Raw genomic sequence first — 11,427 nt, 5'->3', positions numbered from 1 at the left:
CTCTGGGTGCTAAGCTCTTCCCACAGCTATTTGCAGCATGACATTCAGCTCTTTAAAAAATCAAAATACAATAAATGGTATCTTATGTGGTGCTGCAGTCCTTTGCAGGGAATGTGAATGAGGTTTGCCAGCTTTCTCCACCTTCCACAGTAAAACATCTCAAATGATAATGTCCCAGGGAGATACAAATTTTGATACTTAACTTTCAGCGTTCATTTCACCAGCATTTTGTAGTTTTTAGTTTTTAAAGGAAAGGAAATTAAATGGGGAAAAGATTGCCCTATGCTAATTCTCCAGTTAAACTCAGAGGAAACTGCAGCAGATAAGGTTCCCATAGCAATTGGAATAGGTACCGAGCCGCACAGATGAGGCCTGATTTCCGTGCTTACTTTCGGTGCCGGTCGTTTATCTCCACACAGCACAGGGAAAAGCAATTACTTGGAACAAGGAACAAGGGAAAGGAGCCTGTGGCATCTGTGTTTCATTTTGATGGCCATTCTCCAGCATGGTCGGATGCACCAATATTGCAGCACAGCCACACACCAGCGCACGTACCCTTGACCACAGCAAAGCTCCCAGGTGCATCCTGCCACTGGCTTTTCTGGTGTGTTTAGCTGTGAATTTTTGATAGGCCTTAAAGCAGGATTTGGCAGGAAGCTTTACAGCCCCAGCCTCCACAGGACAGAGTCATCTGGCACTGCACCAAACCCAGCATCAGAGAGCATTTCCTCCCACCCATTGCCTCACATTTTTGACTACCCTGGCAACAGCCAACCTGTAATTCGACACAATCTGCTTCCAATGAACCCATATTACCTATTAATTTTGCTTTATCTTGCCTGAGCTGATGATTATTGTGCTTGATTATGTCTTCCTTATCCCCTGAGCAGTCATCCGCAGCAAGGCCGAGGGAGTGCAGTCATTCTCCCACCCTCTTCCTAAAGCTACTCTGCAGCACAGGATCAGGCCCATCAACTCCTTCAATAATTCCTCTACAAAATGCCCCAGCAGTGCAGTTAAATTTGTGGGCATGCAGTCCTCAGGGTCTCATTTTCCCAGCTGTGCTGCAGCTCTTTTTCTTATCAACAGCTCTGGGACTTTTCTTGCACTCCATGAATTTTCTGAAAGAATTGTCAAATATGCATCGGTTTCACTCTTGGATGCATTTCCACTGGGCCGTGTAGCTGTGACCAAGAGCAAGTCCCCTAGATAGGCATTCCTGACTCCCTTTTCCAGACTGAGACTGCCTCAAGATCCATCATCGACAACTACAATTGCATTGAGCACTCTGTCACCCCTTTCCCTTCCAGTGACAGCTGAAGCTGTAACTACTGACACTGCAGTCTCCTTTTGTCATTGGCTATGACATGGTCCTGGCTCTCTCTCCCTTGCACAGAGGTGACCTAGTAATGCACTTTCCGTTGTCGTCCTCCAGCTTCTTACATACTTCTGAACCAACTTATTTACTTCCCATGCTAACACCCCACCATTTCATGCTTTTGCATGCCTAACTTGGTTCCTTCACACCTTTAATCTCTGCTCTCTCTCACCACCCTCATCACTGTGGTTTCTTTTCCCCCTCCTGATACGAATGCACTTTTTTCCCCCTTTTTTTCTTTTTTGCTACAATTCTGTTTTTCTCTTCCCAAGCAGTGTCAGTAAGGAAGGGCACTTTTGACAAGCTGCAGTCTCCAGAGCTGCCGGCAGGAAGAATTGTCCCCAGGGTGTAAAGGAAATGCTGTTGCCAGTGGGTGCAACCAGCTGGCTGGAAGGAGAGGAATTGCCCCAAATGCTTCCGTCAGAGACGTGAAGGAGAGAAGGGAAAAGTGACCACTTTGGGAAGGAGAGAACAAATCAGTCTGGGTTATGGAGGAAACATCCCAGGTGCCTTAGAAGTGGGTTTCTCTCTCTGTGATGCTGAGCACCTCCCGGACTGGAGGAGACGATCCCTCACGCCTCAGATCAGACGGCCCCGCCACGTTCTTCTTCGGCTGCGGCAGATCCTCCGCCGGGGAAATCAGCTGCATCAGTCGCTGCAGAGAGGAAGTCGCTGTTAATTAAGCTGATGAGCAAACTGACGGCCAATAGTGATCCGCAGCCACTGCTGGGGGCAAAGGCACGTAGAGAGCCAACTCTACATGTCCCAGCCCCCTCTTTGTCTCCTGCCGAACGGCTGTGAAACAGAGAAGGAGAGCAGGTTCGCAGGTTCGCTTTAGCTGCTCTCAGTGACAATTATTCTGCCTCTGAGCTCAAATCTGAGCTGATGATCTGATATAAAGCGTTTCTCACAGACCTGCTGCTGGGCGGGAGGATGCCAGCAAGTAGCACCACAGACATTTTCTGTGGCATTGGAAAAAAACCAAAAACCCATTTCTTTTCCTATACCAAGTAGCTTTCCATTGATTTTGGTGGGAGCTGTGAAATGGGCTGATCATCAGATGCTGGGCATCTCCTGCTACGATTCAAAACAGGATGGCAGGCGATAGATACCTCAGCGGCATTTCCCAGGTAAAGCAGTCGCTCTGCAGACTGGTTCCTGCCCCAAACCATCCTCAGCTCCCCTCTTCCCGTCAGCCAGACTGTGATGGTGAAGGCAGGCGTTGTGAGGCAGCTGCCTGCCCTTAGCTCCCTGTGTCCTGCGCAATGCAGGGTGCTACAGGCTGCTCCACACACACGTAGGCAGTGTTGGGACAACTTGGAGTTCATTCTTAAAAAACAAAAATATCTTTGAGCTCTTCAGCAAAAAGTGCTGGCTCAGAAAGACTCTGTAGTGAATTTCTGGTCTTTTTCATCCCATTTTTTAAGCCTCTCTGGTTAGCCACAGAACTTCCTGAAACTCCTGCTTTCCTCCCCCTTTCCATCCTGCAGCTGATGTCCTGCAGCAACCTGCCAGCTCCATAGGACAGCCTATCATTTCCCAGCTGAAACCTGACTTTCACAGTTGCTAACTTTCTCCATTACAAGCTGTTCAGGACAGTGCACGCTCACTCCCCATGCAGAGTGCATCACAAGCAGAGCAGGTAATTCATCCATGACTCGTTGGATTAATTTTAGTGCTCCCACTCCTTGTGAAGTGTCTGCCAGACTCACAGATTTTGTATATTTATTCAAAACTATTTGCCCCGTGATTTCCAAAATTGACCTTGGTCTGCAGCTGCCCTGTGGGTACTTTTTTGTGAGTTTTTATTATTTGGAACTTGAGCTGTCTTAATCAGTGATATTAGGAAACAACATTTGTTGTTTCTTGGTCAGTCAAGGGTAACGGGAGGAATCAGTTTGTAGCAGTGACTGATCATAAATCTTGCTTTCATTGAATAGTCTGCAATATTCAAAGACTGTTCCTGGAAACATCTATGTCAGGAAATTAATTCACTACAATTCTGGGGTGTGACTGGAAAAAGAGAACAAGTATATTTTGAGAAATTTTGTTTTAAAAACAGGTGCAACTATCCTAGAAGGTATTTCATGGCTGGCTTTGATTCTGCCCTGAATCAACCCAAGTTTAGCAGCCAATTCCTTCCCACACACCTAAACAGCATCCTTGGAAATTTCTTCATACTAATGTAGCTGAGGAATCCCTGGAAATTTCAATTAATATCATGTAAACCAAGACAAACAGAAAACTCCTTGATCTGAAATGGGCCAAATCAATTCCTCAGGTGTGCTCTACAATGAGCATTAACACTATTCCCAGCAGCATTTCAGTCCAAGGGCTTGAAGCACTTGATACCTGGTGAGAGATATTGCTTGTTTAACAGGCAGGACATGTGGGCCATTACTTCTCTGACAGCTCCAGGCCCTCATCTAGACATCGAAAGCTCCTGAGCTGTGGGGAGCCAGACATGTCAGCCATGGATTCACCTTCCCTGGGACAATGGAACAAATAAAGTCTTCCTGTACCCAGCTCATCCCTGGATGTGTTGGCAATGCAGGGTCCTCCTCTATATGAGCCCACAACGTGACTGTCAGACCTACGTTACAGCCACAGGGATGCTCCCATCCCCTGCTCACCTGCTCCCTCTGCCCACCCCACCCTCCAACCAGCTGCAGTGAGGATGGGGAAGGACTGGAAGCGAAATTGCATAGAAATTTAGATGTACTGTACATCACTCAGATCTTTCTTCATGGCTCAGATGAGGTGTCATCTCCATGATACCAACTCCCTAGATAGAGTTCTTCCTAGGGCAAGGACAAAGATGTCTACAGTGGAAGAGGACAGGCTCAGGCACGGCACAGGGTAGACCTTTACAGCTCTGTGAGCTGGTCCTCTTTTAATAACTACGGTTAATTTCTTTTTTGAAAATAACATGGTCCTGACCCAGGACTACAAGGGACGAGAAGTAAAGGCAAAACAGATCCTGGTTTTGCACTTGGTTTGCATTGGTAGCTACTGCATATACACGCCATAAATGTCTATATCCTGCACTGAGCATGATGGTGCAACACTGCGTGGAAGACCGGATATTCGATGATCAGCCGGGGAGCTGTGCTGAGACCCTCCAAGCTCTCCAAATTGCCAACAAGAGCTATATGGAGCATTCTGAGGAAGGGCACTTTTCAGAAGCCCTTACCTTTTCAGAGGAGAAATATGCTGTGTACCTCCTCCCTGGGGCCCATCCTGAAACCTCTATGGGGAGCAACAGCAGCACGCCCAGCGACCCCAATCCCAGTACCTGTTTCAGGGGTCCTTTGGTTTTCAGGAGGATGAAAACGGCATAGAGAGGAATACAGACCATGGAGGAGAGTGCCATCAGCCAGCCTAGCACATAGCCCCAGGGCGGGTACTCGTAGGAATTGTTGTATTTCAAGGGTGTGTACTTGATCAGAGAAAACAGGAAGACACCCTGGGGAGCAGAAAACACAAACATAAGCAGAGCCAAGGGGCAGACAATCCTGGCAGCTTGGCCACCCTGCAAGGACTGCAAGGGTGGCAATGGGTGTTCTGCCTTGCACAGGCCAGCAGGGACCTTGCTGGCTGCAGCAAGCAGAGAGCCTGGTGCATGCTGGCTGCACAAGGAGCTCTCAGAGCCAGGGCCAGGCATCTCTGCAGTGTAAAGCCTTCAGGCTTCCGAAGAGTTCGACATAAGCAAAGCTGGCAGCAGCTTTGAGGGTCCAGCAACATTCAGACAGAAATTTATTCATATCAAAGACAAGGACTGTTGTTCTGCCTGGTAGAAAGAACGAAAAGAACCAAACAGGCACAGACTTAGTCCTCCTGGGGCTCTCTAGCTACAAAGCTCTCAGACAATTTGGGCTGGTTTGAAAATTTCCCAGATCTTCAAGTCCTGCTGAAGCCTGGGGACAAAGGACTAGGAATCTTTTGTAAGTTGTAGCTATAGATCTCATCTGTGCCTCCACTGAGGTCAAAGTAAACAACTCTCAACATCAGATACAAGAACAGAATTCGGCTGAGAAAGCATGTAAAAGTCAGTGGAGCAAGACTGGACATAAATTCAAAACAGGCAAGAACTTTCCTGAATTTGGGTGCATTTTATTTAAACACAGTCAAAGAAGTTTTGGAAGATATTTAATAACATAAAAAGCAAATGGCTATACAAAGATATTTCTGAACCATGGGCAGTCCTAGGAACAGAGACTGAAGCAAGTATTTCAGAACAGGGTAATTTTCACTGGTCTTCTATTCATAGGTAAATTGACCAAACCTCTCCAAGCTCTGAGGACACATTCTCTTTTGCCTTCAAATAAACAACTGAGCTTTTCAGGCTCAATTAATTTTCCAGGCAAAACATAAGGCTTTACAAAGGAAATAAATAACCTCAGCTACGGACAAGCTTCTGCTTCTCCATACCAGTTTAAAAAATTTACAGCAGCACCTCAGAGATAAATCAGCCTTTTCTACTGAGATTTTGGGGACCCAGAGTGATGTGTCATGATGTCATAATTGCACTTACCAAGCACAGACCCGGGGTGAACACCAGCCAGCATATCTTGATCAAGGGCCACGGCCGGAAACCAATCATGTCCTCAATGTTGTCATAGAAGCGGTTGGCACCTTGGCCACCAACCAGCACAGAGACAAAGTCAGAGGTCAGATTGGTTTTGTTTCCTTCAACCACTATTCACATCAGATCCCCAACTTTCTTTATCCTCGGTGTTTACTCCTGGTGGAAATATGTCTGTCCTAACAATAGAGCAGCAGGTAATGGGGTTTCCTAGCACTGAAAAGACCCATTTGTGGCAGAATAGAGATGGAGGGTTTAATTTCATCCGTAAGTGTCAGAAAGATTGACATTGAAGAAAAGCACAGTCCTCAGATGGCAGCAGCTGTAAGTGAGAGGATGCAGCCCATGCACTGGTAAGGACTGCACAGGGTAAAGAGAAGTGCCTGGTTTACAGAGCAGCAAGAGAAATCTCTTGCAGGTTAAGCGTACGGGTTTGTGTGAAACCAAAGTGCTAAAAGGAGCAAAGAGAGTGGGGAACACCTAACAAAACCTTCTCTTTGTAAATAAACAACCTGGTATACCAAGGAAGTCATGTCAAGAATCACCACTGAGTTGGGCAGGACTCTTGTCATCTAAAGAGCCAGTCTTCCACGGAATATTTTATTATTGACATAAACTCAGAAAACCTGGCAATTATAACTCTTCTGAAAACCAAACCTTCCATCTGCAAGTGCTGCTGTAGTGTCCAGTGAGAGCTGTCTGGTGGGGTCTGATCTCCTCCTTCTCTTCTCATTAGTTTCACCTGCTGGATTGTTTTGTTCACAGTGTGTGGAACCCACCTAAATCTCATGGTGCCCTGGAATGGGACACACGTCAGAAAAGCACCTAAAAGTCCTGCCACCAGCCAGACTCTAACCATTGATTCTTCCCAACACAAAGCAACACAAAGCACTAAGAGCAAACTTATGCAGTGGCAGAGAGGAGACAATAAAATGCAGATGGATTTCAGTAGACCTTGCAATAAAGTCTGGGATGTCTTCAAGTATCAGAAGCCTAATGTTGGCCAGAAAGAGATGTAAAATGAAGAAAAAATCAAAGTCATTTATAAGGTGCCCTAGCACCTTTCTAACCAAAACTAACCAGGAAAACCAGACTGCCTCAGGCAAAATAAGACAACAATATTAGACAAAAAAAACCCTGAGCTAGTCTTTTCAGAAAAAGGGTTACCAGTTAAGCACCTCTGGGATTAAATAATACCCTATTTATCTTATTAAAGCTTTATCTTGGTGCTTAGCTGATAAAGAAGGACTCTGCTTTTGGGGATGTTCGTCCATCTGTGAATTCATGGTCAGGCCACAGCTCCCAGTTGCAAACATGAGAAGACTGCTTCTTTATATCTCAGCACCAGAGGGCTGGACTAGGCAAAATATGTGCCTAGAGAACTGGCCACAGTTGTGCGTGCTTGGGGAGTTTTATTTTGGTTTGTGGTTTTTATGTATCAGAATTAAACTCTCATATCATGTTTCCCTTAAATACAGTAATTCTACAAAAGCACATGATGCAGCTTTTTTTTTTTTTTTTTTTTTTTTTTGCAGATCTTTGCATTATTTTCTTTATCCCATGACTAATGCCGGCAGAAAATCTCTTTTAAACATGGTTTTTTGAAGTATTTGTGGGGACGGGGAAGGAGGAGGATAGTTCTTTGAACACCTCTTGGTGTTGAGTTGGCAAGTTAACAAGTAGCCTCAAGCAAAGACAATAAGATGTGGTATATCAGGGGACATGCAGCCTTGTGTGGGAGCCCAGCCTACACCAGAGAACTTCCAAGCTGTAAATATCATGAGGATTCAGACAGCGTTTCTGAAAATATATTGGGAATGAAAGGAAATGGTATTTAAAATCAATTTTGCCAAAAAGCCAAAATCTTCCACAGCGTGAAAAAAAGAAAAGAGATACAGACCATGAGAATTGCAGTTTAGAATATGAGCGCAGCACAGTGTCTTTCCCAGAAACACACTGTCATGTCAGACAGATGACAGATAAATTAATTCATTGTACAACTTCAGGGCAGATAAAGTGTCCCTGCCAATTTGGACCTAGGATCTAGTCAAAGGGCCATACCAATTAAAGAAATACGAATATGCCAAACAAAAAGAACATAAACATCCATCCTGCAACAAGGAAAAAAACCCACAACTTATGCTGCAAATTGTGATGTGCTTGTCCACCACCTGTCCTTGTCCCCTTTCTCTGAAGCACAACTGCCAGGCCCTAAATTTCCACAGCCACTGTGGCAGTCAGTGGGTGATGTGATGATACACAATGGGGACTGACATGAACATCCTCAGAGAGTAGATGAACAAGAGGTTTTACATATTCTGCATTTCACAGGCAGATGAAAAAGTAATCAAGCTTAAGAAGTCATCAGTTCAACCACTCAACACTGGCTTTTTGAGCAAATTAGAAGCTGGAGGACACATACTGGAGCAGTGTGCCCTTCCCTCCCAGCACATCAGAAGGATTGGATAAAGCTCCTGCAGAGAAAACCATAAAAACTTCCCCAAAGAGATTTTTGTTGGAGTGAACAAAGCCGTTTGCTTTTATCTCCAATATTCCAAGACGAGGAAGAATGGAATGCAATCACTGGACAATTAACCACGAATTCTGGTACCACTTTCCTTGTGCTGATCAATCCTATATACCTTCAAAGCGGTTGTGTGCTCCTCTGACAAATCATTTAGCCATGTAAATTCACAGGAATAAATTTCACATGAACCTAACTAGAGATTTGCTTACGTCCTTATCTCTTGTCCTAACGGAGCCCTTCTCATTTTACGCAGCTTATAAAAACAGCAAATGAGACCCAAATTAAAAGAGACAAAGATGTAGTTTTACTTTCACCATATTCAATGCACACTGAGTTTCACAATTCTGCTAGTTTGTAATCTATTAAAAATCCTCTCCCTGTCTTTTCCCCCGGGTTACATTTATTTGCAGTCATCTATATCAACTTTCACCCACAACACTGCAATAGGTGATGACCGTGGCTCCACGCCACAGCACCAAGCGTGTATCTGCTCCCTCTGTCTCAAACCTGCAGCATCGACACCTGCACCAAGCCTGTGCAAAGAGGCAGCCACGGAGGCGTTGTGGCACCACGGCCGTGCACCCTCTGGGTACCAGGCACGCAAAGCAGGCCCTTTATGGCCCATGAAGAAGCATGTAAGGTTGCTCACAGCCAATGCATCTGAGAGCATTCAGCACACAGAGCCAGAGCAAGACCAACAGGCAGGATCCAGTCAGGAGGAGGCTGCCATGCCACGCTGGTAGCTACGCTGCACATGAGAAAAAGAACCAGATTTATCACTGCACAATGTGGGTTTACCCCAAGGCCACCCACAGGTACCCTTTGGCATCAGTTTGCTTTAGCTGTTTAAAAAGTGCTAATGATTTCAGCCCTGGCTCTCCTGCAGTGAGGAAGGCCCTTGCTTTCTCCTGGAACAGCTACCCATAATGTGCATGCTGTGACTGCCTGGAAAATAGCCTCTGCAGCACATTTTGGTGGCACCATGCTGTGAATCTCAGTGTTCAAATGGCATGCCTAATTGTAGAAGGGCTGCCGGTCCCAGAGTGGAAGGGAGAGTGGAGAAGAGGTGGGGAGACACCAGAATCCCTCCAGGATCCACTCTCCTCTAGCGAACACGATCAGCAAGTCCAATGCTGCGTCATCCTTCCACAGGCAGGGAGCAGTACGGAGGAAATCCTCAGGTCTTTGGGAGAGCAGCTGCCTGGCAGCAGGGGGAAGCTGCCAAGTGGTGGGTGGCTGGCGTATGTGCTGGGAGAGGGGAAACTCAGAACGCACATTTGTGTTAGCAGAAATGTTGTAATTCTTCACAGGGTAAGCAAGAGGCTCAGTCCTGCCAATTCTGAGGCTGGGGAAAAAAACCCTTTAATCAGTACTACACACCTTCTTTTCCCCACTGTAACACCTCACCTTGGCCCTCTGACTGCATTTTGGACCAGAATCCTCCCAATGGATGCAAAGCAGAGCATCAAGAGGGTAAAATCACACTGAGTGGCACAAATGAACCCGTGGTGGTAAGGAAAATGGTCATTTCTCTGTCCCCAACTACTCCATCTCCCTTTGAAGCTGCTGGGGCAGCATCACCTCTCCTGTTACTCATTGCCTGCCATTGCTACTCTCCATGGGTCATCAGAAAAAGCATATGGCCTGTGTGACTGTAAAAATGCTATTAAACGTGAAAGTAATATTCAGTTTAATGAATTAAGCTAGAACGGTGATTCCCAACCTGTCACAGCTGGATGGGGATCTCCATGTCCCTTTAAATCCCAAAAGGACTGGGCAGAAGGTGACTCAAAATTAAAATCTGACCAGGATCTGTTACTGCAAGTTGTCAGGTGAGCTTACCTTGAAGGACATATTTCTAAAATAAATCCCTCTTACACGTCTGCTTCTCTTGTACTCCCTGGAGCCCAAGACCAAGCAGCTGGACTGGTTACCCCTTCGGTAAGAGAGGAGTTTATCCAAACTAGCAGTTGGCTCCTGCTATACATAAAGCATTTGGAGAAACTGGTAAGCCCTTCCTCAGCAGCTGCACTACAGCCAATGCAACCTCTATAAAACCGTAAGCACCAAAAGGAGCACACAGGGACTGACTGCCCATAACAAGGCAAAGGTGGCACCAAATGGAAGGTGCAGATTCAGAACAAGGAAAAGAAACTGACTCCTCACACAACACCTGAGAAAGCCATGGAACTCCTTGCTGCAGCATTTTGTGGATGACAGAACCTTAGCCAAGTCAACTGGAAAAAAAGAACAGAAGAGAAATAAATAGATTTTGCTTCTGGCACTGGAAATTCTTGGGCAATGAGCTGAGTACTGGATCTAGTTCTATGACCCCCAGCACAAGAAAGACACGGAGCTGTGGGTGCAGAGATGGACCGTGATGACTAAGAGAGGACTGAAACACCTGTGAAGACAGACTCAGAGAGTTTGGGCTGTCCAGCCTGGAAAAAAGAAAGCTCCAGGGAGACCTTGTTGCAGCCTTTGAATATATAAAGGGGGCTTGTAGTGACAAGGGCTAGCAGTTGTAAATTCAAAGGAGAGAGGTTTAGAGTGGATACAAGGAAGAAATTTTTGACTCTGAAGATCCTGAGACAGTGGAACCAGTTGCCCAGAGAGGCTGTGAATACACTACTATTGCAAATGTTCAAAGCCAGGTTGGACAGGGCTTTGAGCAACCTGGTCAAGTGGAAAGTGGCCAAGAGGGTGGACTAGGTGACCTTTAAAGGTTTCTTCCAACCCAAATGGTTCTATTATAAGTTGTGAAAAGCTGGAAGAACATTCACAGAAAGTATCATTCCTAATTTTTCTTCTATTGTATTCCTTCATGAGCATCCACTCCCACTCCTGACTGTTAAGACCCAACATGATGCTATGTTTGCAATCTTTCCCTGAGGTTATGATGGCAATGCTGCTTGAAGTAGTTGGGACCAGCAGATG

At 45.8% G+C, this 11,427-nt stretch overlaps 1 protein-coding gene across 1 annotated transcript in view; it reads right to left on the bottom strand.

Annotated features, from left to right (window-relative positions):
• Positions 1-1,442: 1,442 nt before the first annotated feature.
• Positions 1,443-11,427, bottom strand: part of SLC6A12 (solute carrier family 6 member 12) — a 35,899-nt gene continuing 25,914 nt past the window's right edge. Inside the window, exons 13-15 of the mRNA XM_040061600.1 lie at positions 5,913-6,013; positions 4,674-4,844; positions 1,443-2,033 (exon numbers count right to left, since the gene is read on the bottom strand). Coding sequence (XP_039917534.1) covers positions 1,890-2,033; positions 4,674-4,844; positions 5,913-6,013 — 416 coding nt within the window. The 3' untranslated portion in view covers positions 1,443-1,889. The remainder of the gene's footprint in view (positions 2,034-4,673; positions 4,845-5,912; positions 6,014-11,427) is intronic.

This window comes from Hirundo rustica, chromosome 4 (assembly GCF_015227805.2).
Source record: "Hirundo rustica isolate bHirRus1 chromosome 4, bHirRus1.pri.v3, whole genome shotgun sequence".
In the NCBI taxonomy this organism is placed as follows: Eukaryota; Metazoa; Chordata; class Aves; order Passeriformes; family Hirundinidae; genus Hirundo; species Hirundo rustica.
Note: the sequence above shows the minus strand (reverse complement) of the source record. Positions and strands in the feature narration are given on the sequence as shown.